Source organism: Corticium candelabrum, chromosome 2 (genome assembly GCF_963422355.1).
Source record: "Corticium candelabrum chromosome 2, ooCorCand1.1, whole genome shotgun sequence".
Classification (NCBI taxonomy): Eukaryota; Metazoa; Porifera; class Homoscleromorpha; order Homosclerophorida; family Plakinidae; genus Corticium; species Corticium candelabrum.
The window spans coordinates 11459417-11486916 of NC_085086.1; the positions used below are offsets into that span (position 1 = coordinate 11459417).

At 41.6% G+C, this 27500-nt stretch overlaps 5 protein-coding genes across 5 annotated transcripts in view; all 5 read right to left on the reverse strand.

Moving 5' to 3' along the window:
- LOC134198413 (vam6/Vps39-like protein) overlaps window positions 1-6897 on the reverse strand; it is a 22033-nt gene extending 15136 nt beyond the window's left edge. Inside the window, exons 1-15 of the mRNA XM_062667805.1 lie at window positions 6810-6897; window positions 6683-6751; window positions 6551-6621; window positions 6164-6206; window positions 5917-6011; window positions 5518-5536; window positions 5397-5452; window positions 4870-4908; window positions 4697-4789; window positions 3571-3673; window positions 3291-3383; window positions 3098-3134; window positions 2950-3033; window positions 865-979; window positions 34-163 (exon numbers count right to left, since the gene is read on the reverse strand). Of these exons, the coding sequence (XP_062523789.1) occupies window positions 34-163; window positions 865-979; window positions 2950-3033; window positions 3098-3134; window positions 3291-3383; window positions 3571-3673; window positions 4697-4789; window positions 4870-4908; window positions 5397-5452; window positions 5518-5536; window positions 5917-6011; window positions 6164-6206; window positions 6551-6621; window positions 6683-6751; window positions 6810-6882 (1120 nt within the window). The 5' untranslated portion in view covers window positions 6883-6897. The remainder of the gene's footprint in view (window positions 1-33; window positions 164-864; window positions 980-2949; window positions 3034-3097; window positions 3135-3290; window positions 3384-3570; window positions 3674-4696; window positions 4790-4869; window positions 4909-5396; window positions 5453-5517; window positions 5537-5916; window positions 6012-6163; window positions 6207-6550; window positions 6622-6682; window positions 6752-6809) is intronic.
- A 6132-nt stretch (window positions 6898-13029) lies between these two features.
- On the reverse strand, window positions 13030-14268 carry LOC134176574 (uncharacterized). The gene has a single exon (XM_062643240.1). It carries the CDS (start codon window positions 14266-14268, stop codon window positions 13030-13032), a length of 1239 nt encoding a protein of 412 aa, XP_062499224.1.
- Window positions 14269-14402: 134 nt separating this feature from the next.
- On the reverse strand, window positions 14403-15122 carry LOC134176576 (craniofacial development protein 2-like). Its single transcript, XM_062643241.1, has one exon. It carries the CDS (start codon window positions 15120-15122, stop codon window positions 14403-14405), a length of 720 nt encoding a protein of 239 aa, XP_062499225.1.
- A 702-nt stretch (window positions 15123-15824) lies between these two features.
- LOC134176577 (uncharacterized) lies at window positions 15825-21704 on the reverse strand. Its single transcript, XM_062643242.1, has 3 exons — window positions 21675-21704; window positions 16940-20866; window positions 15825-16717 (listed from the first exon to the last, which is right to left on the reverse strand). The coding sequence occupies exons 1-3, from the start codon at window positions 21702-21704 to the stop codon at window positions 16010-16012; spliced, it is 4665 nt and encodes a 1554-aa protein (XP_062499226.1). The 3' UTR covers window positions 15825-16009.
- A 5028-nt stretch (window positions 21705-26732) lies between these two features.
- LOC134176578 (uncharacterized) overlaps window positions 26733-27500 on the reverse strand; it is a 7970-nt gene continuing 7202 nt past the window's right edge. Inside the window, exon 10 of the mRNA XM_062643243.1 lies at window positions 26733-27500. This exon is cut by the window's right edge and continues 126 nt beyond it. Within this exon, the coding sequence (XP_062499227.1) occupies window positions 26769-27500 (732 nt within the window). The 3' untranslated portion in view covers window positions 26733-26768.

The window sequence follows — 27500 nt, forward strand, 5'->3', positions numbered from 1 at the left end:
GTGTGTATGTGTGTGTCTGTGTGACATGCTCACCAGTGTCAATTTCAGTAAATATATTCATTGATTCTTCAAACCGCCGCTGAATAAACAGACTAAAAGCGTGACGATACTGAATTTTGTGAACAATATCTGCCTTGGTCGGATCATCATCATCAATCATTGCCTAACACAAACAGCAATAAATAGCTAGAACCCTTCACTATAAATTCATTCTTGATGCACACAGACAAACAGACATACAGATAGAGAGACAGACATACAGACATACAGACAGATACACATACATACATACAGACAGACAGACAGACAGACAGACAGACAGACAGACAGACAGACAGACAAGCTGACCTACATACATACATACATAAAGACAGACAAACAGACGGACAGATAAACAGAGAGATGGACAGACGAACAGACAAAGAGACAGACAAAGAGAAAGACAGACAAACAGACATACATACATACATACATACAGACGAACAGACAGAGAGACAGACAGAGAGAAAGACACAAACAGACATACATACATATACATACAGACAGACAGACAGACAAACAAATAGAAAGACAGAGACAGACACACAGACAGACAGACAGACAGACCGAGAGACAGACAGAAGGACAGACAGACAGACAGAAAGACAAACAAAGAGATAAACACACAGACAGACAGAAGGACAGACAGACAGACAGACAAACAGAAACACAGACAAACAAACAGACAGACAAGCAGACAAACAGACAGACACACAAACATTCACAAAACAACCACAACAACAATGAATACATACAAACATCCATAGCAGTTCAGTATTAAATACATTTTACTACCATATGGTATCTATACCAAAGTCAACTCACTGCCAAATTGAGTGCCAGCTGAAACTGTTTGTCCCGAATAAGCTGCTGTATCTGCACTGATGTGGCGACAGGTGACAGGCGCCACACGGTCGACTGCGATGCCACATAAATGGAACTACCCAGACAGAGTCATAAATCAGTAAAAGTTTCAATGTTAATTAATAAAAAAAGCAATAAAGGACTGTCTGTATTTATCAACAATTTACAAAAAACAAAGACTTTTTGTTTTACCTACACCCCTACTTACATTCCTACTTACACCCCTACCAACACTCACCTACTTGAACCCCTACCGACACCTACTCTCACACCTACCCTCGCCCCTACCCACACCTACGCTCACCACTACCCACACCTACGCTCGCCTCTACCCACACCTACTCTCGCCTCTACCCACACCTACTCTGGCCCCTACCCACACCTACTCTCGCCCCTACCCACGCCTACTCTGGCCCTTACCCACACCTACTCTCTCCCCTACCCACACCTACGCTCGCCCCTACCCACATCTACCAACACCCCTACCCACATCTACCAACACCCCTACCCACATCTACCAACACCCCTACCCACACCTACTAACCCTACCACACACCCTAACCCTACCACACCTCCTACTCCTACCACACACCCTACCTCAAACCCGAAAAAACAATCAATGTCACATCTATAAACTCTTACAGATGATATGTACACTCTAATCCGGACAGTATGGGACAGCCGCTGTTCAGATTCTAAAAAATGTCTGGAAGACAGAGGTAGCTAATGCGTGTTATAGCCTTGGAATCCAGACAAGTTTAATGTTTGGTGAATGTCATAACAGGTCTGCATACAGTATGAGTGTACAGTACACACTTGTACTATACTGTAATGTACACGTGTACTTTGTATAGTTACATACATTACATACGCATTCTTCTACACACTCAACTAGCAACAGTATCACATTTTTGTTTTTGGTAAAATGTTTTTAAACATGGACAGCCCCTAAACATGCATTCACAATATCTGGTTTACAATATCTGGTTTACAATATCTGGTTTACAATATCTGCTGGAGTGTTACCGAACGAATAGAATCGATTCAATTTTGTCTGGTCTGACAGGAAGTTGCCAGACTGAAACAGGAAGTGATGTACACTTGTAATCATCCAATCAGTAACACGTAAAATGGTGCAGTTGACATGGCGCATGTGCAATTGTGGTGTAGACAATAAATGTAGGGAGTGTGGGTTGAAGAACTGAATGAGGTCACCACTAATGTGTGAAGCTTGTTTTTATTGTTTTTACGCAATCCCTGTGTGTGTGTGTGTGTGTGTGTGTGTGTGTGTGTGTGTGTGTGTGTGTGTGTGTGTGTGTGTGTGTGTGTGTGTGTGTGTGTGGTGCAATAGCTCAATTGGTTAGAGAGTCTTCTATGGAGTGTTTACATCCAAGACATTTTTTGCAGGGTTGCAGGTTCAAGTCACAGTGATGGTAAGCTATGGCATAATTTCCTTGGGCAAGAAAGTCATACACAATTACCTCTCTCAACTCAGTAGTATAAATGAGCACCTGGTCTTTGACTGGGGTGGCAAAGGCCCCAACTGCGACAAAGTCCATCAGCCACTGGGGTCCGGGTGGGACTTTGGGTGCCCACACCACAGTTGGCGTTGCAGTTGGTGCTCCTACGAGTACCTGGCCAGGTTCCAAGAGATTACTTAGCACAGCCCATAGCTCCTACTTAGTGCACAGGAACCCAGCAAACTGGCTGAGGGTGTAACCGTGACGAACGGCACCTCCTTATCCTTTTGCCATTTGTGTGTGTGTGTGTGTGTGTGTGTGTGTGTGTGTGTGTGTGTGTGTGTGTGTGTGTGCATGTGTGTGTGTGTGTGTGTGTGTGTGTGTGTGTGTGTGTGTGTGTGTGTGTGTGTGTGTGTGTGTGTGTGTGTGTGTGTGTGTGTGTGTAGTACAGAAGGAAGTGCTAAATTATAAACACAACTGTCGGGCACCTTTTGACAGATATTGTGAACCAGCCTCTAGTGTTACAATGTTATACACTGATAGAGATTGATGTTTGTTACAAACGTTGAGATGACGACCGTCTTACTCTTTGATTGTGATGAACCTTGGATTTGCTAACTCGATGCTCTGAACTAATGTGCGAGGTTCAATTGTACGTATCTCAACTTGCCTGTAAAGATATCAGTAGATGTACACAGTAGATTATCTAGTGTAAGGTGCAGTAGGAAACTTACGATGGTAATACAGCAATGAGATATGGCTGACTGTAGGCTAGAAAGAATATAAAGCATTGACAATGGCAACAAGTTTATGTATGCAAGTTGATGTGAACACACACACACTCACACACGCACGCACACACACACACACACACACACACACACACACACACACACACACACACACACACACACACACACAGCATACCTAAACACACAGGCGTGCTACTCCATGTTGTTGCATGTTTCTGAGTTGGTTTCCCACTGACAGCATCAATAAATATAGTCACATCATCTCTGCCTACAGAAACAACCAACAAACAAAAACACACAATTTCACTCACTCACTGTGTGTGTGTGTGTGTGTGTGTGTGTGTGTGTGTGTGTGTGTGTGTGTGTGTGTGTGTGTGTGTGTGTGTATGTGTGTGTGTGTGTGTGTGTGTGTGTGTGTGTGTGTGTGTGTGTGTGTGTGTGTGTGAACACAATACCTAGTGCCAGTTCTGTATTAGGAGCTTTAGGTATCACTGTAATCAACGGCTCCTGCTGTTTACTTCCCGTTGGAAAGAGATCAGTAATCTCACCTGTAGCAACCTAACCACAAATCATCAGTCAAAACAATCAAGACCAATTACAAACATATAGAGTTATGTACAGGTAATTGCAATGTCATATTGCCAACTGTAAGCAAGCAGTCATACTCCTGACTGTAAAGGCTTAGACAGACAAGAAACAAACAGACAGACAGACAGACAGACAGACAGACAGACAGACAGACAGATATACAGACAGACAGACATACAGACAAACAGACAGTCAGACAGACAGACAAAGAGACAGACCGACAGACAAACAGACAGGCATATAGACAGACAGACAGACAGACAGACAGACAGACAGACAGACAGACAGACCTAGACCTAGACAGACCAAGACAGACAGACAAACAGACAGTCAAGCAAACAAACAGACAAACAAACAGACAGACAAACAAACAGACAGACAGACATATAGACAGACAGACAAACACAGACAAAGAGACAGACAAAAAAGACAGACAAACAAACAGACATATAGACAACCGACAGACAGACAGACACAGACCGACAAACAGACAGATAGACAGACAGACAGAGACAGACAGACAAGCAGACAGACATATAAACAGACAGCCAAACAGACACAGACAGACAGACAGACAAAGAGAGAGACAAAGAGACATACAAACAAACAGACATATAGACAACCGACAGACAAACAGACACAGACAGACAAAGAGACGAACAAACAGACAGATAGACAGACAGACAGAGACAGACAGACAAGCAGACAGACAGACAAATAGACAGACACACACAGACAGACACAGACACAGAGACAAACATACAGACAGACACAGACAGACAGATACACAGACTGAGAGACAGACAGACCAACTGATGCTGCAACAACAAAGATACAAACAAACACTTGTGACGTGATGACCAAACAGAATAACATCCCTCACTGTCATCTCTCACAAGCAACAGTAACTATACAATACAATACTAAAGGAAGAACACCAGCAGCACATGCCAAAGCCATACAACAGAAAGATAAAAAGTCTGAATGATCTACCTTAACAAAAATATATTCCTTCTTGAAGCCAACACACAATGAATCTCCACACCATGCTAATGTCTTTGCTATGTCTGGTAGTCCAAGATCAGACTGAAATCATAACAAATATTAATTAAATATTAATCAGGAGAGAAGTGTGGAATGACAGAGTGTAGCAAATTATGGCAAACCTTCAACTCTTCGAAGCTTCCATCAATCCACTCAAACAACTGTTCACACACAAACAATAAGTAAGTCATTATACACAAACCATGACACGTACATGTGTGTGCATGCACATACACACACACACACACACACACACACACACACACACACACACACACACACACACACACACACTCACACACACACACTCACGTGCACACACACACACACACACTCATGCACATACACACACACACACACACACACACACACACACACACACACACACACACACACTCACACACACACACTCACGTGCACACACACACACACACACTCATGCACACACACACTCACGTGCACACACACACACACACACACACACACACACATACGCTCACACACACACACACACACACACACACATACGCTCACACACACACACACACTCATGCACACACACACACTCATACACACACACTCATGCACACACACACACACACACACACACACACACACACACACACACACACACACACACACACGAGACCTCTAGCTTTCGTTTGACAACAACACACATTCGTAGTTTGTAGTTGTGAGCTGATGCTGCCAACAGAAAATGAACATTAACTGTGAATGTGATTGTCACAACATAAACAATTGTTACTTACATTTGAACAGCCGACTAGCCTGGAATAAAATCATGATGTAAGAATGAGAAACTGAATTAATTATAATTTGTAGTAATTTATATGTAACACTGTCTTACTTATTCATCAGCATACATTAGACTATTGTATTGAAGAGATGCATCTCACAACACATTAGACTACTGTATTGGAGGGATGCATCTCACAATACATTAGAATATTGTATTGGAGGGATGCTTCTCACAACATATTAGACTATTGTATTGGAGGGATGCATCTCACAACATATTAGACTATTGTATTGGAGGGATGCATCTCACAATACATTAGACTATTGTATCGGAGGGATGCATCTCACAATACACTAGACTCTTGTATTGGATGCACCCCAAAATAATGACCAACTGGCTGCCCTCTTACCTGAAAGTCAATAGCAAACAGTGTGGCCCCTTTCGTTTTCATTAGTGTTGATCGTAGACCAAATGTGTCCAAGTCATGAACACTAACAATGTTGTCTACAATAAGACAATTTCAGCTATAAAGCCACTGAAAGAAGACATGGTAGTGTGTGTGTGTGTGTGTGTGTGTGTGTGTGTGTGTGTGTGTGTGTGTGTGTGTGTGTGCGCGCGCGCATGCGTGTGCAAGTGCGTCTGTGTCGCTTGCTTACCCGCCAAACTAATAATTATTCCAAGTTCTCCAATGGCTTCCAGCTACAATGCAAATCCCAACATCATTATTCAAACAAATTTGCTATTGTACAAGTCAATCCGACATAAACACAAAAACATATACAACAGTAATATGAGTGTCAACTACCACATCAATGTTGCTGCTACTGCAAACTAACAAACTGTACTGCAAGTAAGTTGGAAGTAGATCATGACTCTTGGACATGTTGTGAACATACGCATGAGCTATTGTTGTTGTTGTTGTTTGTTTGCTTGTGTGTGTATGTGTGTCACTGTGGAGTGTGTGTGTGTGTGTGTGTGTGTGTGTGTGTGTGTGTGTGTGTGTGTGTGTGTGTGTGTGTGTGTGCGTGTGTTCCCATTCTAACTTGTCCAATAGGCTTCTTAGCAAAGTTTCTATTTGTCCGTTTCAACTCAACTTTCAACCTCTGCGACGAACCTACACACAAACCAGACACATCAAACATCTTTCCTACTCTCACTCTCCACACAAACAACACCATCTCCTGATGACGTCATTTCATAGAGCAACAAATGTCCTTTATTCGTGCCAACAAGCAACGTCGCACCTACAGCAAAAACGCGATCATACGTGACGAATAGAGTATGAAATTGATGAACTCTTACCGCACGTGGCGACTGATTCAATCTGTATCGGTAGTTTCTCGACGACTGCAGTGCATTCAAACGCATCATGCATTTCGATACAATCAAATCCCCGTATATGATAAAGCCCGGATATAGTAACAGGCAGATCAAAGTCACGTGTGGCAAAGGGAAGAAAATGAGGTGTTGTGCAACAAGAGAGGTGATGTTATGAAAGGTGGAGAGTACGTTTGCACTGAAATTTGTAGGAACATAAATATCAATGATTTACAGTAAATACAGTACAGACCGTCGCAAAAGTATAAAGCCACTCCCTGCACGTGACTATACCTGAAGTTTGAATGACCACAAAATTATTGTAAAAGCTTTTGCAAAAATAATTGCAACTGTAATGTACTGCAAATTTTCTATTCTAAACTACAGAGAAGAACTCTTCCTATTGAGTTTGTTTCTTATGACAGAATTTTGAATTTTGAAGTGCGCGCTACTTTCACCACAAAACAAACACGTCATGAATAGCTCAACAAAACATTTTTGTTATTCAATTTTGCCATTTGCTGAAAGAAACCTACGCATGCTTTACCCATAATCTACTTGGAATACAGACTTCTTTCAGCTTTTCTTTAGAAAACGAAAAACCACTATGACGTCATTGACGGGACTATTTGTCATTTTTGTCAATAAGACACAAAACCACAATAACTTGAAACATCAACTGAATATTGTCTAGAAAACTAAATCTTGTAAAAAATCTACTAAATTCTTTAGATTGTACACAAAATTTTTAAAAGTGTAACTTCCGGTTTGAATGGTTGTGGTCGAAATGTTGCAAAATGATGTTGATAGCGCGAAATCTTTGATTGTCTAGTCGTTGTTTGAGCTCACAGAGCTGCCAAATTGCGGATTCCTGTAGCTGAGTGACCAATCTTTCGTTAGACGAAATTGAGGAAAAGTCGGACAGCTGGTGTGAGTTTGGGGATGCCCCGAGATCGGCAGCTCAGTCCACGACGTTGCGGTAAAATCGAAGGCTTGAAAGAATGTGGTCTGGGTGAGCGTAACATCGCCAAAACTGTCGGTGTGTTCACGTGGATCGGTGAAAAACTGTCTCTAAAGACTAGAGGCCGGAGCAATAAGCTGTAAGAAAAGATCTCGTCGGCCGAGAAAAACATGTGACAGAGATGACCGCTTTCTGGAGGAGACAGCAAAGAGAAATCGCCGTTTGACATCGCGCCAGCTGAAACGAGAGTTCGAGGAGAGCACGGGACAAGCTATTTCCAGATCTTTAGTTTGTCGTTGACTTGCGGAGAGAGAAATGCACGCTCGTCGCCCTCGCAAGAAGCCGGTAGACGACCAAAAAACGTCGTCTCCGGCCGATGGTTTCGCGACAATGACGTCTCTGTTTGGATTGTCCTCCGTGTTTGCCTGACGCCAACCCAATTGAGAACCTTTGGCGAATCTTGAAGGTAGCGGCAACCGCTGGTCATCCTCGCGAAGAGTGGGCGGCAGTGGAGGCGACTTTGCGTTGATTTCTCTAGAGGGAGTGCGCGCGCTAGTAGAGTGTTCCGCGACGAGTTGAATCAATCCAGAAAGCAAGAGGAGGAAACACGAAGTATTAAAGCAAAGAGTCTACATCAAAGAAACGTTTCATAAATAACTGGCTTTTTAAAAGCAAAAAAACAGTCTAGTAACTAGAAAGGTCATTCTCCTGGACTGTGCAGACGCCCACGCAAACGCCGTTTGCGTTTTGCTTCGTAACGCAATGACTTTTGAAGTTTTCTCAAATAAAACTTGTCACGTTCTTGTTCTGTTCTTACTTTATCACATGGTTGTTTGCTAAACGCTCATTCTAGGTACTAATCGATAAATCAGCCTGGAAAACTTCCGGTATAGTCACGTGCAGGGAGTGGCTTTATAATTTTGCGACGGTCTGTATCTAGTTTATGTTACACACACCAAATGTTACAATAAATTGTATTTTGGACAATCACTAGAGATTATAATATAACAAATACACACAAATTGAAAGAAAATGCAAATATTAGTCACACTTAAGACTTTCTATTGAATATCCACCACCCTCCCCTTCTGCTGTGATGAGTTCTCCATTCTGATTTGAGAATGCAACATGTGACCACCGATTGTGTGTCATGAGTGGAAGAGGAAGCCATTTGGTAGATCTCTCATCATATAATTCTACAATATTAGAAGGAGGAGAAAAAATCCTCTGTTGTGTCATTCCTCCAGTCCCCACCAGTCTGTTACTGACTGACGTTAGTGTAGGGCAAAGTGTGCTTGTAGAGGGGATTTTCTATCACGAACATCTGCACACTCACCAATATTACTAAAGTTATGTCCATCAGTCCATCCTCCCCCTACAAACACTGTGTTGTTTATATAACAGGGCCGTAGGAGCCGGTGCGGCTGGTGCGGCCATGGCCGCACCACTTTTTGTAGCCTCGCCTAGCCAGACCCTTCTCTGCGCGAGCGAAAGAGAGAGAAGAGGAAAAACAAACACATATAAGGAGGCATTCAATTTGAAACCAGACTGACAGACATTCACACACACGTACACGCACACACACACACACACACACACACACACACACACAGAGCATTGGTCTCTTGCTTTAACGCGCACTAAATTAAAAGCCACGCCCTTTAGCGTGCGTTAGGCCGTACCACTTTTTATTTGCTTCCTACGGGCCTGTATAATAACAGAAGAACAGGAACTACGTTTTGTTTGCATGTCATCCATCTTAGACCAATGACCGCTGTGAAGGTCACACACACGTGCTGTGTTCACTGTCTCCCCTGACTTAGTCATACCACCCACCACATACAGTGAGTTGTCATGAAGAGCAACAAATACATTATACAACTGCAGTTCGTTTGGTAGAACTGTGAGGAAACGCCATTTCTTGTCTTCATTCAAATAAAATTGTTCAATCACAAACTGATGTTTATCTTCATCCTCCACATGCACCAGACACACACCTTGATGACACACTACATTCCTGATGTTACCATTCTTTCTGACAAACTTGTCCCACTTATCATGTTCATAAGTGAGAACATGCAGATCATCATCATAACCTCCTGCCACTAGTCTGCCTTCAATCTCTCCCATTCTATTATATACCAACCCCCAACTGACACGAGGCACGTGTACATTCCAATGTGTCCATGATGGCAGACTGTCATTGAGTTTGTGTGTGTGTGTGTGTGTGTGTGTGTGTGTGTGTGTGTGTGTGTGTGTGTGTGTGTGTGTGTGTGTGTGTGTGTGTGTGTGTGTGTGTGTGTGTGTGTATAATGACTACAAGCTATATAATGCAGTACGTATCTATACACTGCAAACTATAGCTCTCAATATAACAATCAGTGATGCACAAATCCAATTTCAAATTCCATGCAGTCTTCTTCACTGACCTCTCTAACGTACTGCGCAAGAAGAACAGAAACAAGCTCGTGCCATCATTCAATGCACACAAACCTATAAATTCATAAACAATTAGTTACTGACAGTTGGGGATATTGAAAATAACAAACAATAAAGAATGTATAAAACAGTGTAAAACAAACAAAACAAAATTCTAACAACGAAGTCTTAAGACACATTCAAGTGAGTCTATCATTTTAGAGAATTGACATGCAGACTCCATCACCTCTAGAATTTCCAATGTGTACAAACACTTCTTCTTCTTCTTCTTCTTCTTCTTCTTTGTCCACTGCTTCTCTACCTTTGCTTACATTCCCATCTAACATTGATGCATCATAAGCAAAGTCAGTGTCAATAGTAATCTATTACATTACAAATACATTAATTGAAATCAATGACCAATTAATATCCTTACATAGCCTCGGTACTCCAGACTGCTTTCTGCACGTGACGGGAGGAGAGAAGGAGCAACTACAAACCATTACACACACACACACACACACACAGACACACACAGACACACACACACACACACACACACACACACACACACACACACACACACAGACACACACAACACACACACACACACACACACACACACACACACACACAACACACACACACACACACACACACACACACACACACACACACACAACACACACACACACACACACACACACACACACACACACACACACACACACACACACACACACACACACACACACACACACACACACGTAGAAAGGTATGCCTTAAATTAAATTCTAACTTTTTCTGACTTTAGATGTGTAGGTAGAAAACAGCAACAATCTCGTTTGATGCAAGTCTTTTAGATGTAATACCACTCAATATTTCTTTTCGAAACCAATGTCTTTGCTCTGGACGTAGTTTGATGTTCAAGATAAGCAAAATCAGCTACAGCTTGCTCAGATAACCCAGTCTGATAAGACTGCTAGAAAGCATTGTGACGTAACAAAGACATGTGGACAACAATGAACGACCTTAGAAGCCAACAAAACTACGCTATGAGATGAAAATTCCGCGAAACGCAACGTTCTTCAAATTGAGTCTATCAAGGGCATTCAGTCTCCTTTAAGCATTGTGACGTAACAAAGGCATGTCATTGTGGACAACAATAAACGACCTAGGAGAACACAAAAATATAGTATGTATACTGTCTAAACGCTATGAGGTAAAGGCCAACTAGCGCATCTTTCTTCAAATTAAGTCTTTCAGGGACGGTCAGTCTCCTTTCTGAATAAAAAAACCCTAGAGGTAGTTCTACAGCACTATGTCGCACACTATGTCGTTCTATGATGCACCCCCAAAAGGGAACTCAACTGAAAAAGCTGGAAGACGACGCCAACCTGCCCATGTTCTTACCCATGTTGAGTTACGTCTGTACCCCAAATTTTAGCCTCGTGGGTGATCCGGTCTAGCCGGCTATCGAACTTCTACATATATATATATATATATATATATATATATATATATATATATATATATATATATATATATGATGGCATGTCCACTGATAACAGTGATGACTCTCTTTAGTGTCCTCCGTGTCTCTGGTGGGATTTAACACCTGCTTTTGAACGGCATTCCTTTCCACAAGATTGACAAACAAATGACTTGTTGGTAGGAACAATTTGTTCTTTCCGTTTCTGACGTTGAGCTTGAAGATGTCTAATACGATTTTCTTCAAACTGTTGGAGTCATGAATGGCAGTGAGATCTCCAGTTTGTTCTATCACTGGATAGTTTCTCAAAATGCAGGAAGTCAATTCCACAAGATTTCATATTAGCCTTGATAGAATCTTTATAACGTAATTTAGGACCACCTTGATGACGATGGCCCTGTTCCAGTTGACCAAAAAGGAGTTGTTTGGGAATTCTATCATTAGGCATTCGAGACATGTGACCAGCCCAGCGAAATTGGCATTTCATAACAAAAGATTCAATGCCACTGATGTTACAACGAGATAACACTTCTGTGTTGGGTATATAGTCAGTCCACTGGATTCCACCTATGCGGCGAAGACATCGCAGATGAAAACTCTCCAAACTTTTGAGGTTACGACGAAGAAGGGTTCATGACTCGCATCCGTACAATAGAACTGATAAGACTATTGCTTTGTAAACTGCAACTTTCGTGGTCAGTTTGATTTCATGCCTTTGCCACAGTCTGTTGTACAATTTACCAAAAGCAGCACTGGCCTTTGATATCCTATGAGAGACATCTGCATCAACAGTTGCATTATTCGAAAGGAAACTACCCAAATACTTGAAATTGCTGACATAAGACAATGGGTGATCACCAATCATAACTGGAGGAGGGTTATAGTTTGAGCCTGTACGTTGTTGAAAAAGCACTTCTGTCTTTTTCGAGCTGATCCTCAAGCCAAAACGTCTAGTTGATCTGTCTAAACAGTTGACAATGTATTGAATGTCTTCATATGTGTGACCAACTAATGCGCAATCGTCAGCAAACAAGAGTTCTCTCGGTAGACTCTTAGAAACCTTTGTTTTGGCTTGTAAGCGCCTGAGATTGAATACACCTCCAGTAGTTCTAAACTCAACTCGAACACCCTCTCGGATGTTCTTGAAGGCATCATTTAAGTTAAAACCACGGAAAACAAAATGCTAAAAAGAGTAGGTGCTAGAACGCAGCCCTGTTTCACTCCGTTGTTTACTGCAAACATTTCTGACTTTGACCCATCCTCGACAACACAAGCCATCATACCAGTATGAAAGGCTTTGATTAGATTCACAATCTTTACCGGGCAGCCAAGCCTCAAAGGACTTTCCATAAGCCAGTTCTATTAACCGAGTCAAACGCTTTGACCAAGTCAATAAAGACCATAAATAGATCCATGTGCTGTTCACGACACTTTTCTTGAAGCTGCCTGGCTGAAAAGATCATGTCGGACGTACCACGACCAGAACGAAAACCACATTGGCTTTCAGGAAGGATACTCTCTGAAAAGTTTGAGACAAGACGATCAAGAAGAACTCTGGCCATAATTTGGCCAGCAACAGACAACAAAGAGATCCCACTGTGATTGTTGCAGTCAGATTGACTACCTTTTTTCTTGTATAGATGGATTATGTTGGCATCTTTAAAGTTCTGGGTTACATCTTCGAGTTCCCAGCATAGACGAATGAAATCACCTAGTTTGAACAACAGCAGTTCTCCTCCATGTTGAAAAATTTCAGCAGGTAGGCCATCAGCACCAGGAGATCTATTCCTTGACATTTTCCTGATAGCTTTATTTATCTCATTGTTAGATGGTGGTTCACAAGCTACAACTAGATCAGGCTGTTCATCAATGCTGTCAATAGCTTCTTGTGAAATAAATGTTGGATGATTCAAGATGCTTGCAAAATGCTGACCCCAACGAGTCAAAATTTCTCGTCGTCCATAGAGAAGCCTGGAGTTGTCAACAGATTGCAGAGGTGCGATTGTCTTTACACTTGGCACAAACACCTCTTTTAGGCCTTGATAGAAGCCACTAGAGTTATGCTGGTCAGCAGCTAACTGAAGCTGTTCTGCCTTCTGTAACCACCATTTGTTCTTCATCACAGAGAGCCTAGCTCTTGCTGCTTTTCTTGCATGATGGTAGGCATCAGCAGTGCTTTGATTGCGTTTATCTGATAACCAGACATGATGCAAGCGATGCATATCATCAAGGAGATGGCTGATGACAGTGTCATTTTGATCAAACCAATCCTGGTGCTTCCTATTAGGCTTGCCAAGTAGTTCATAAGAACCGTTGTGAACAACTGAGTGTAAACTTGACCATAATGCATCCAGGTTGCTGGCTGAATCATAAGATGGAATATACAATTCTTGCAGCTTTGTGGTGAGTTCGTTTTTCAGCCGAAGACTGGTAGAGGGATCATTTAGCTGACTGACATTCAATTTTCTAAATCTCTGGCAAGACTGGTGAGAAACAGTTTTCTTGACAGAAAGTGAAAGCTTACTACGCACCAATCTATGGTCAGAAAAGACTGAGGCAGAAGCTCCCCGCATGACTCTAGTGTGACGAACATCACTGATATCTCTCTGATGAATAATAATGAAGTCTATCTGGTGCCAATGCTCTGATCTAGGATGCATCCAGGTGGTCTTGTACTTGGTTTTCTGTTGAAACAGTGTGTTGGTGATTACAAGCCGGTACGTAGAACAAAGTGACAACAAAAGTGACCCATTACTGTTCTCTCTTCCAATGCCGTGTTTATACCAAGCACATTTTTCCATGTGCAATGATTGCTACCAACTCGAGCATTGAAATCACCTAGGACGAGCAGTTTGTCCTTCTTCGGCACAGCACCAATAATGTTTCTCAAATCATCATAGAATTTCTCTTTCATTTCTTCGAAGGCGTTCATCGTTGGAGCATATGAACTGACCAAGGTTAGAAATTGACCACCAGAAAGAGGTAGGCGAAGTGTCATTAAACGATCATTTATTCCCCTTGGTAGGTTGTCGAGACTACCCACGAAGGAGGATTTGACAGCAAAACCTACACCCGATTGCCGTGTCGCATTTGAAGGACGTCCTTTCCAAAAGAATGTGTAACCTGTACCGACTTCCTCAAGTTTTCCTTCATCCAACAGATGGGTTTCACTTAAAGCAACAATATCAATGTCATAGCGACGAAATTCCTTTGCCAGAATGGCTGTTTTACGTTCCATTTGCTGTTGCGTGTCCAGAAGCGAGCGAACATTCCAACAGGCAACAGCGAGGTTATGCTTCACTTTATTTCGACCGCAATATTGGATGCCCAACCAACAAAGGAGGTGAGCTTTGTTTAGGCCACCTTTTCTAGGCCCTTCCTCGAGTGAGGTGGGCAGTGCTATCACTAAATAGTGCTGCCCAGCCATACCAGCAGGACCGAGTGTGAACTTCACCCCCGCTTAATTCACAAACGACCATCTTTCTGGTACCGCTCACGTGCAGAATCATGGCTAGCGACTCCAGCGCCATCCTACGCCTGCCGCCGTCACCATTCCTCCATCGCCGTGAGACTTTGGAAGAAACAGAAAAAGAAAAAATTCCAAGAAAAACAAAAAGCGAAACAAAAGAGAAACCTGCACGTGGAATAGATTAAAGTGAATAAGGGATGTGCATGCCCAGATCCACTCTCTCGTCTTGAAATGCGTTCTATCCACTGGGCTAGTAATAGCAACAAGTGGAAAAGCAGAACAAGATGCAGTGGCTTGCCAGAAGCACGTTTCGGTCTGTGCAACTGCCAGAAAAGTATGCCACATTACCCTGCTGGAGTGCCTGATCCTTGCTGTAACTGTGAGTGCCAGCCACACCAGACTTCCAAAATTTACCGTCACATTTTGCAGAACTTACAAAACAAAGACAGTAGCATATTGGCTTAATGCTCCTATAGCTGTAGATTATCACGCCACTGAGTTGCATTTGGCACTGACGTTTTTTAATTGGCGGCCAGTACTTGTCCGCAAATAACACAAACAAAGGGTGAATCTATTAATTCTCTGAGAGAAACAGAACTGATGACTCGACCGCTAAGTGTCTAACAGTCTCGAAATTACTGCAATATAGACAGGTAGACCTGAACGGAATCTAATGACTCAACTACTAACTACTAACACGAATTGTCTTAAATAGGTGATGTGCACGTGCATGCCAATCACATGTACTTGTCAAAACTGTCAATCTGTAGTGTGCACGTGCAAGCTAAATTAAGAACAACAGTTCTTGACTTCTGGCACAAAAGTCATGACACTCCGGGCCGGCTTTAGGTAGTATGGTCGTGTTTCACGGGTAGTTCCAATGGATATAGGAGGTTGATAGGTCGAGAGATGATCTTGTGAGATGGAAGGCGTACTTTAGCAGAACGAACACTACTATCTCCTCCCACAATAGTCTCTTCAATTCTTCCCATCATCCAAGTACCACGCGGAGTGTCTTGTTCTTTAATAAGAACTACCTCGCCTTCTTGAGGCACTGAGTCAATCGCAGACCTAACACCTTTGTGTCTTAATGGCAACGTTTCCCTTAAACTCAGTAAATACTCCTTATGCCAATGATCCCAAAAGATGTCGAGCCGCTTCTGGTCTTGTCTCCATTTTCTTTCCAACGCATAGGAAGTGTCCCTATTAGGCTGGTATTCCTCATCATTCACATCTTCAATAGTAGGTCCAGGTACTCCGAGATACGCGTGATGAGATAAGAAGTGAGCAGGAGTTAATGGAAATCCTGATTCAAAGTCTTCAAACACGTATGTCAGAGGTCTTGTGTTTATAATAGCTTCGATTTCTGTAAGAAGAGTTGCCAATTCGTCCCAATCAAGTAGTTTTCTCCCTATCGACTTTCTAAGTGCTCGTTTCACTAGTCCAACTAAACGTTCATAGAATCCACCTTGCCAAGGAGCAGCTTCCGTAATAAATTTCCAGGTGATATTTTCAGATGAGCAATAGTAAAGTACTTCATCACTGTCAATCACCTATTGCCACTGACGATCCAAAACCTTTGCAGTTAGTTTAAACTGAGAGGCGTTGTCAGATATAATATGACGTGGTTTGCCTCTCCTGGCAACAAATCGTCGAAAGCAACAAAGAAATTGGCTTGCTGTTAGATTTCTAATCCATTCGAGATGGATTGCTCGAATTGCAAGACAAGTGAATAGACAGACCCAGAATTTTATACGTTCCCGTCCTTCCTTTACCAAAATGGGTCCTAGATAATCCAATCCAATACTCTGAGAAGGTTCAGACTTGGACACTCGATCTCGCGGCAAGGAAGGCATCGGAGGCAAAGCGTATGGTGGACCCTCATATCGTCGACATATTGTACATCGTGACACTACCCCTTTTGTTTCTCTTTTACCTTGGGGAATCCAGTACACTTGTCTGACTTGTGCTAATGTATGAGAAACTCCACTGTGAAGCATCCGTTCATGAGCGTCCTTGATTACCAAATGTGTAAAATATTCCAAACGAGGAATTAGTTTAGGATATTTTGCGTTAAAGGAAAGATTTGCATTTGAATACCGTCCATAACATCTCAGCAGACCCCATTCGTCTATCTGGAGTCCAAGTTGTCGTTGTAAGTTGTTTCTTTTCCCCTTTCTCATATCATTCAACACATTGAGATATTGTCTATTCTGAACTGCATATTCCCAGAGAATACGCGCCATACAAACGCTGTGAACTTGGTCGGTAGCGTAACTTGAATGTTCTCTGAACACTTGTTTGATCAGTACATATCTTGAAGACATAGTTTCTTGTGTCTCCTTTCTCAAAACGCTCCAAATTCTCTTCTGTATAAATCTTACACAGTAGCTTGTCACACGAATTAATTTCTGGAGAGAAGAAAAACGCTTCTCATCAATTCGAAAGGGTGAATTGTCACATTCATTCGATTCTAAGTCAGCTTTACACTTCTTTGTAAAGTTGGTAGCAACGTAAATTTTGTTGGACTTATTTGTCTCTGACTCAAGATAGTCCAACGTCTGAGTATTTACTTCTGGAACATTGTAGTTTGGCCACGAATTAACAGAAAGTGTCAGCCATTCTGGTCCGTGCCACCATAATCGAATTTTCTCCAACTCTGAAGCAGACATACCTCTTGTCGCAAAATCTGCTGGATTTTGATTTGATGGAACATAGCGGAAAACAGCGTTACTTTGTCGCATCTCCTTGATTCTGTTGCCAACAAAGGTTGATAACGGCTTGGGTGTTTTCAACCAGTGTAGGACGCACTGAGAATCAGTAAATACTATTAGTTTAGAGTTCTGAAGCTTCAGCTGATCTTTAACAAAGTTTCCAGCTCTGACTCCAATCACTGTTGATAGTAAATCAAGTCGTGGTAACGTAAGTTTCTTTCCTTCCTTTTGATGTTCTTCGTTTGCAACAACTGATTGAATCGAAGTCAAACGCATTTTTGAAAACAAAAGATTCACTTTGATACTCTCTCCATTCTTGACAAGGAGATAAACGGCTGCAGCATAAGATTTCATAGAGGCATCATTAAATACCACTACCTGACAATGAGAGTCTTTTCCAATCGCTCCAGATAATCTTGGAATTTTTAAGATGGAAAGAGATTGAAATTTGTTGCAAATTTGACTCCACTCGTCACAATGACGAGGTGAAAGTTTCTCATCCCAGGACACATTGGCTTTCCATAGTTTCTGCATGAAAACCTTTCCATAGAAGGTCACAGGTGCAATTAGTCCTAAAGGATCGTAGATTCGTGCAATATGCTGGAGAATTTCTCGTTTGGTAGTGTGTTGGTCTGACGGTAACATTCGAGATTCGAGAATAGTCAGTTCATCATTCAAGGTATTCCATGTTATTCCTAAAACCTTGACTATGCTTCCTTTTACTTTCAGATCATCAGGTATAAGTGACAAAAATTCGAGTGAATTAGATGTCCATTGTTGTAAGTTCATAGTGGCTTCTTTGAATATTTGCCTTGCTCTTTCAAACAGTCGATAAGCATTAGCAGGAGAATCTGCTCCAACTAAAATGCTGTCAACATATATGTTCTCAGCAATAGATTGGGCTATTGAACTTCCTTCCCTTTGAAGATGAAATTTCAGAGTTCCCTCTAACAGAAAGGGACTGCAAATCAACCCAAATGGTACTCTGCAAAACCGGTATGTTGCAAGGTTTCCTTCTATCTCGTCAGGTTTCATGACATCTTTAAACCACAGAAACCTTGTAACGTCTCTTTCCTTTGACTGTATTTCAATTTGAAGAAAAGCCTTTTCAATGTCAGCTAGAACAGGTATCTTGTAAGTTCGAAATCTTAGCAGAAGACCACATAGATTCGGTAGAAGAATGGGTCCTCTGTGTAAACACTCGTTGAGACTCTTGAGTTCCTTTCTTGGTTTTGAAGATCCATCATAAACAATTCGTAGTTTGGTTGTTTCCTTCGTTGGGGTTAAGACTGGATGATGCGGCAAATAGTGTTTTACAGAACTTGATTCGGTCTCAGTTACTCTTTCAATTATTCCTTGGTTCAATTGATCTTTTATAACTTGGTCATAGCGATTGAGAAGTGATCTATCATTTTGTAGTCGTTTGGATAATAATTTCATTCTTCCAAAGGCTAGAGAAAGGTTATCAGGAAGGTAGCATTTGTGTCCTGATTTCCATGGCCACGTTATTTGATATCGTCCATTTTGAAACAAAATGGTTGTATTAAAGCGTTCAAGAGCAACATCATCATCATTTGTGTATGGAGTGTCTTTGATTCCAATAGCTTCAAGACTCCAAAAGTCTTCTAGACTGTTGTGTTGTATTGTCACTGTGTCGGGAACAGAGTGGAAGTTTAATTCAGAGATCGCCTGACTCATTTGAGTCATCACATAATAGGTATGGATACATTTATTGTGGTCATCAGCTAGCTCGGGATACTTGCCTGTGAGTAAATATCCCAATTTTGATGGAATCAAAAACATTCCCGAAGGTAGAACAATTTTGTGGCCATTGATGAATTGCCAGAAATAGTCAGCTCCTATCAATATGTCAATATTAGCAGTTTCAGAAGTTTCAGGAATTGAGTCAGCTAGACATTCGGGGGAAAGAGCCTTGAGAAATTGAATATCAGAAGACTGCAGTGGTCTCCGATGAATTGGCCTTGTAAGCTGTTTGAGCACGTTTGCTTCCAGCTTAACTGATGAACCATCTTTCAGAATGACATCAAATTTGACAATGTATGTGTCGAGTTCCTTTGAGTGATTTGCTGCAAAGGTTGATACAGAGAGTGATTCCTTTCGTTCCACGGGAAGCTGTAATTTCTTCGCTAACCTTTCAGTCATAAAGGTACGGTGGCTTGCAGAATCCAAAAGAAGGCGTAACATAACAGATTGGTCATTTGCTACAACTAGAGACTGTACTGTTTGGAGCAAAACGTTTTCACCAATTGCTAAATTTTGAGTAGTATTCGCAGCGCCACTGCACGTGGAATCCCCGTCATCTTGAGTCTTTGGTAATTGTATATCAGTTGTTACGGCAACTGATTCGAATCGCTTCTTGCTGTCATTGGTCTTCCGAGGACATAAGGCTCGGTTGTGATGGCCCGATTGTTTACAGTGGTAGCACTTACGTAGATGTCTGTTACAGCACTCCGTGAAGGTATGTCCTTTCTGAAGACAGATAAAGCATCGTCCCAACTCACGGAGTCGTTGTTTCCTTGCCGGCAATGACTTGTATTCTGCACAATTTTCATTGTAATGTTTGTCATTGCAGAAAACGCAAGGTAATAATGTTGTGTGCTTCTCTGTGTCGACTGGTCGAATTGAAGCAGCAACTGAGAGTGCTTCTGAAGAAGATCGCCTCTCCATCACTCGAGATTGGTGATTACTCATTTTCTTTGTATTGCTCGCTCGTCGGTGGACATTCTCACGAATCTTTACATAGTGCTTCAAAGCTTCTCTTACAGATTTAACTGTCCAGATTTCACTTGGTTTTTTAGATTCCTCCAATTTTGTAACGGTATCCACGTGAAACTTTGACAGAATTTGTGGTATAAGCAGACGCTGATGAATGACATCTTCATGTGTCTCGAGTTGTTTCAAGATCCGCTCAATCGCATCATATGTATGTTGAACATCTGCAAATTCGTTTGAAGCAATCGGTATCTTCTGAAATAAAGCGTACAGACTCTCAACAATGACATCCTTTCTTCCGTATTTGTCTCGAAGTGTGCGAAGTGCTATGTCATAGTTCTCTTCCGTGACAGCTATTCCTGAAATAGCAGCAGTGCGTGTGCGTGTGTGTTTGTTGTGTGTGTGTCTGTGTGTGTGTGTGTGTGTGTGTGTGTGTGTGTGTGTGTGTGTGTGTGTGTGTGTGTGTGTGTGTGTGTGTGTGTGTGTGTGTGTGTACAGAGTGGAATATATTGGTCGATCAGTAGCCATTGACCAACCGTGTTCATGACTGACCACAATTTTGCTTTGATCGGACATACCTACATGTCTGGTAAAGGTGTAATAGTTATTGCATGGATGGTACTGGTAGGGAATCAATGAGCAACCCAAAACTCCAGACAATTAACTGACAGAAGCAGCCAAATTATCTGATGACCTCCAGACGTATGAGTGCAAATTGACGTTTTAGAGCAAATATTATATTTATTACCCCAAACACCATTTATTGCACTAGCTGCACTCCAATAGGACAAACGGTGGGAGGGTCACGTGTCGGTAACTAAATTGTTTGTTGAACAACAACATGCTCTTGATAATTAGCTTGCTCATCTCTTGATCAGTTCATGTCATTACTTTACAGGCCTTACTTTAACTAAAATTTTAGTTACAATGAATTGTAATCACCATGACAACCATGCAACAAAACAAGAGAAAACAAGCCAAATTTTATCTTTTGATTTTGATAGCAAATAAATACAGAAATCAAACAAGAATGAATGAACAAAATTTAAAATGTTGGGTCAACCTCTTTTGCTAGCACACGATGTCCGACCATAAATTTTGCCTTTTTATATATTCCACTCTGCAAACATATCATTTGTACATGCCAATGTCTGATTGTTCTAGAAGGCTATTTGCCAAATCAATTTGTACCGTTCTGGTCCCGACTAGAGTCGCACGCTTCGTGTGTTCTCTGGTCTGGAAGTTCAAGGCTAGACATGTACATGTATGTATGGTATGTAGAGATCAAATCTTCTCATGTCACTCACCTGCTTGTAATTATCTGAATGTTGATGATAACATCGAAATGACAAATTTGTCCATTCAATTCCCATCTTTTCTGTCTCCACTTCCTTTACTTGTGCCTCTCCACTGTCTGCTCGTGACTCTGCACTATCTGCTCGAGCTTTCTCATTCCCAGCTCGTGTTTCTGCAGCATCTGCTCGTATCTTTTCAGCATCTGCTCGTCGTCTCTCGTGTTTTGCCATTTCTTCTCCATGTGTGACGGCTGCTCTTCTTTCCCTGTCCAGTTGAGACACTCGAACAAGCAGCAGCTCCACTTGCTTTGAAGACTAACACTTTCTTGTGACCTCTTCATTCCTACAAAACACACTACACTTACAATCATAACAATACAACAATATAGACACACAGATGTCACCTGGTGAGACAAGCTCAACTCTCCGAGGATTTTCTTGTAACTTTTCAGCGACATGTGATTGACCCACAACACGAAGGATGTCACAGAAAGAATGAAACATATCAGGTGGTTTACAGGAAAGAATGTCCATAAGGAGACGATCGACTTTGTCTCTGCGAGTGACAAAGCTGCTGTTGAGATATTCATAGTCATGTTTTGTTATGAAACGTTGCTCAAACAGACAGATGAGAAATTCGTGACTCAAATAAAGTTTTTGAGACAAGAAGTAGTAGTTACTGCGAATAACTTGCCACGCCTCATTGTCTGCTTTAATGAACAACAAGCATGCGCAGATTCTTTGTCAGTCTCTTCAAGTTCTTCGGTAGACTCTGGATCATCGTGTTCTTCAGTGTCTGCACACGTACTTGACACCAAGGAATGTAAGCGTGCGCGTGATTCTAGTTGATTTTCTGCAGTTTCAAATTGTTGTGCTGAAAAGTAAACATTTGACGTCAACAGAGACAACATCGTGCACTAGACTTTCGCACAATAACGTATCTTACATCTGACGTCACGCTGCATGTCACGTGATGCATAACCCCACCTGTGCTCACGTGACCACATGGATGCTTCTTGTAACGGTTTGTATTCACCTCCAATGCTATTCCCTGCACTTTCCACATCTTCTGTTGTCAAAATCTTGTCATTTCAATGTCAAACAAAAGAGTAAAGAGACTAACCTAAGTCATGTGCAGAAGTCCCTTTCCCCTCCCACCGTCACGTGCAGTAGTAGCTGGCGGGCGTCACGACGATCTAAACTGTCTTCTGCCTCTTCTCCGACCATTAGCAACAACTTTCCTGCTACTCTTTCCCACGTCTAGTAAGAATATGATGTCAATTTACCGTCAAAATAGAGTGACAATCTCACATACCAAACTCACGTGATGTTGACATCCTACCGCCTTCGGAACTTTCCCTTACTGAGGCAGAAGTCACGCAACTGGCACACGCAGCAGCGGCCGCTGTTGTGTCTGACTCTTTCGTTTCCTTTCCATCTACACGATAAGAAGCATCATTAAACGAATGTCATCATTAAACATTATTAAAACAAAATTCAAATAACACTTTGTGACTATGTTCATCATGTTATACTATAGTCATACAAATTACGCCTAGATGCTGTCCAAGTATTATAGGCAAATACTTTCTACTATAATCTATATCAAACAAATATGTGAGCATGTTTTACTAGTTTAATAACCAAACTTGTGCAAACAAACGTCTAATAACAGTCTGTAATTATGTTTATCATGTTATGTGGCAGTGAGTGCCTATAACACTTTGCACCCAGGGTGCTGTTCAAGTAACCTTCTAGCTTTGTGCTCTTTCCACTTGCAAAATGCACGCTCAAAATTAAACTGATACATAGGTGGTCCTTCTAGTAAAATGCGCATCAAGCAGTTAATTTTCTCTTCAGACAAACGGTTCCGTAGTTTTGTCATCACAGCCAGCATTTGTTACTGGTATGACAAGTACATCTGTCACAGTTACTGGAGCAAGCGCTAGACGCAAAGTCAGTCTAGCAGTACGTAAACAGAACACGCCTAGCTGCTACTATTCTACAATAAACCAGCAGGTTTAGACTATTCTCCATAAGGTTGAACTTCAAATTCTACAATATTTCTGCTGCCTTTTGGACCTTTCCGATGATCTTGGTATAGCAGAGCCTGGCATTTTCGTTTATTAGGTTAACTAAGCCCTTCCTACAAAGGACTAAGAGGATTCAGATACAAGGGGTGGAGCTATGATCATTATACAATTATCTTGTAAGACGTACAGAAAGCAACTGGAACCATTTAGGTTAAAATAATGTAACATGTACAAGCTCTGATGAGCACACCTGGTGTGACCTCTAGCTCATTAACTCATCATCAGTTCCTTATATAGGGGGTAGAATGGGTTTTAGTAGACAAGAATGCACTTAATAGGATGCGTCCCGCTGTCTGAAATCTGCTTCCCAACCTCCTCCAATGCGTCCAGGACGCATCAAATGTATTGTAGGAAAATCACTGATATTAGCCTATTAGATATAGTACAGTAGCTATGAAGGAGAGTTCACACAATGCAAATTCATACACCTACCCATAGTCATCAATCCATACAATTCGTTTATCAAGCGTGTAGCTCACCCTTGTTACGTGCTGCAGACCCAGATGCTTTGCAGTCCCCTTGAGAACTTTCATCTGAGGGCCTCACACTTCCTCCTTCCAATGATCTGCATAAACTTGCACAAACTTTCCTGCCATCCTCTGCACTCTCCACAACATCTATTAATTAAAATGTTAATTTATGATGAAATAATATGAGAATGTTACCATACAAGTCAGCTAACCTTCTTTACCCATAACTTCTCTTACTATGTGCTGCTGTCCTGCAGCCACGAGGACGTCACACAATCTACCAACAACATCATTTCCCTTGTATGGTAGAATGTCATAAAACAGCATCCTAGCTCTGTCTTGCTCAGTAGAACATTGACTCAGTCGATGACCTTCTTCCATTGTTAGCAAACGATGTGAGAGTAAATGGTCTATTATAGCAGACACACACAACTTTTGAACAAGTTCCACCATATTGTCTGTGATGTAGCGTTGGTAGTCATCCTGCTGAGATGTACTCATGGTGGACAATCTAAGAATTAGACGGAAATTAAGAAAGTTGATGTTGCAAGCAAACAATCGTACGTCTCGATCAGATCTAATATCACTCTCTTACTGATGGTAGAAAGCGTGCAAGAGCGTGTGCCACAGCAATGAAACGTTACTGGACGGTCAAGTGATGACAAACGGTGGATTAACGATGAACAGCGGCAATGACGTCGAGAGACAGAGATCAACATGAAACGTTCTCTACGACACTTGGCAAGCAACTGGAGTGTGCGCATCAAACATTGGCCTAGACATGATGTCATCTGATTACCAACCAATCACCATCCTCGCATGTGTTCAACACGCCTCAACCTCATGACACAACAGTCTCCAGTGTATAGTCAATTAATGCACGGAATTCCAATTATAATAATGAGTGTGTTGTTTATGCTTTCATTTCTTCAAACAAATAATAATAATATATTGAGAAATGCATCCCTCCATTACAACAGTCAAACATATTGGTGCTTTTTAAGGATTTATTACATTTGTTTATGTCCCGTATCAACTGGCCTTCTACTCATCACAAAGAGAGGCAAACAGCCATGAACTCACAGTAATAGACCTTCTAGCAAAGTCTCCAGCCATCTAGAGAGCTGGAGAAAGCTAGAGTAGATCACACATCAGTAAAGAAGAAAGATGTGTATTCACATGCAATCTAGCGCAAGCAAAGTATTAAATTAATTAATAAACTTTACAATGAGCTGTGTGTGTGAGCGTGTGTGTGTGTGTGTGTGTGTGTGTGTGTGTGTGTGTGTGTGTGTGTGTGTGAGTGTGTGTGTGTGTGTGTGTGTGTGTGTGTGTGTGTGTGTGTGTGTGTGTGTGTGTGTGTGTGTGTGTGTGTGTGTGTGTGTGTTGCAATGCTTGTCACAACAGCAACAAACACCACCATACAGTGGATAAACTCAAACCCGTAAAACAGTCAGTCATGCAACCCAACTACTAAACCTTGTGACATGCTCCTGCTTTACAGACGCACTGTCAAACACTTTAACTGCTCAACACATTCTAGTGTTGAAAACTTCACGTACACTGCTAATAGACGACAATACAAGAATAATAAAAACATGAACCTACAACAGTTCATTCCTCCTATCCAATCACGATCAACTTGAAATGTACCATATCCCATGCACATAAATCCTACAAACGAAATCATGTGTGCAGATTGCCTTTGTCACCGACAAACATAAACTGCTTAAATGGCTCTCCTTCCCCATTGCAGAGCACCTACAGAGAACACAATTTGATAGTTAGACTTACTACAACTCAAAGACTTCTTAACACAATCATTACTAATATGGTGAACACATTATCATGTATGTAGATAGGTATTTATGTATGTATGTATGTGGCTCAATTGGTTAGAGAGTGCATTTGGAGATTGGCAACATTCGGGACCTTTGGGTCAGAGTTCGAGTACGATACGAGCATAGACGTAATCCTCTTAGGCAAGGAACTCACACGCAATTGCCTCTCTTACTCAATTACTGCTACGCTTGTCCAAAGAGCAACGAATACAAATAGGCGACACAAACTCTCTCGGCTGTGCAAAACCTTGGATTCCTTTCCCAGTCCACGGTCTACCTTGCGCGTTTACAACACAACTCACGTGACTATTATTAAAGCCCAACACTCTAACGTTGACACATGATTTACAGTAAATATCTAGTTTATATTACACACACTAAATGCTACAATAAATTGCCATTTAGACCATCGCTAGAAATTATAATATAACAAACACATCAATTGAAAGAACATGGAAATATTAGTCACACTTAAGACTTTCTATTGAACGTTCATAATCCAACCCTCCTGCTGTGATGAGTTCTCCATTCTGAGTTGAGAATGCAGCATGTAAGGACCGTTTGTGTGTCATGAGTGGAAGAGGAAACCATTTGGTAGATCTCTCATCATATAATTCTACAATATTAGAAGGAGAATAAAACCTCTGTTGTGTCATTCCTCCAGTCCCCACCAGTCTGTTACTGACTGACGTTAGTGTAGGTCTATATGTGGTTGTAGAAGGAATTGTTCTCCATTTTCTATCACGAACATCTGCACACTCAACAATATTACTAGAGTAAGGTCCATCAGTCCCTCCTCCCCCTACAAACACTGTGTTGTCTATAATAACAAAAGAACACGAACTACGTTTTGTTTGCATGTCATCCATCTTATACCAATGACCGCTGTGAAGGTCACACACACGTGCTGTGTTCACTCTCTCCCCTGACTTAGTCATACCACCCACCACATACAGTGAGTTGTCATGGAGAGCAACAGATACACCATACAACTGCAGTTCGTTTGGTAGAACTGTAAGGAAACGCCATTTCTTGTCTTCATTCAAATAAAATTGTTCAGTCACAAACTGATCTTTATCTACATCCTCCAGACACACCAGACACACACCTTGATGACACACTACATTCCTGATGTAACCATTCTTTCTGACAAACTTGTCCCACTTATCATGTTCATAGGTGAGAACATGCAG

What these genes read in the sequence shown, in the direction of transcription:
- LOC134176574 (XM_062643240.1), bottom strand. Translation starts at nt 14,268, where the DNA reads ATGCGGGGAGCTTCTGCCTCAGTCTTTTCTGACCATAGATTGGTGCGT.
- LOC134176577 (XM_062643242.1), bottom strand. Translation starts at nt 21,704, where the DNA reads ATGGTCGGACATCGTGTGCTAGCAAAAGAG. An exon ending in ATCGTGTGCTAGCAAAAGAG is followed by an intron (nt 20,867 to 21,674) that starts GTTGACCCAACA and finishes GCTTTATTTCAG; the next exon opens with AAGATACCGATTGCTTCAAA. An exon ending in ATTATCTAGGACCCATTTTG is followed by an intron (nt 16,718 to 16,939) that starts GTAAAGGAAGGA and finishes CAGTGGCAATAG; the next exon opens with GTGATTGACAGTGATGAAGT.
- LOC134176576 (XM_062643241.1), bottom strand. Translation starts at nt 15,122, where the DNA reads ATGGCTGGGCAGCACTATTTAGTGATAGCACTGCCCACCTCACTCGAG.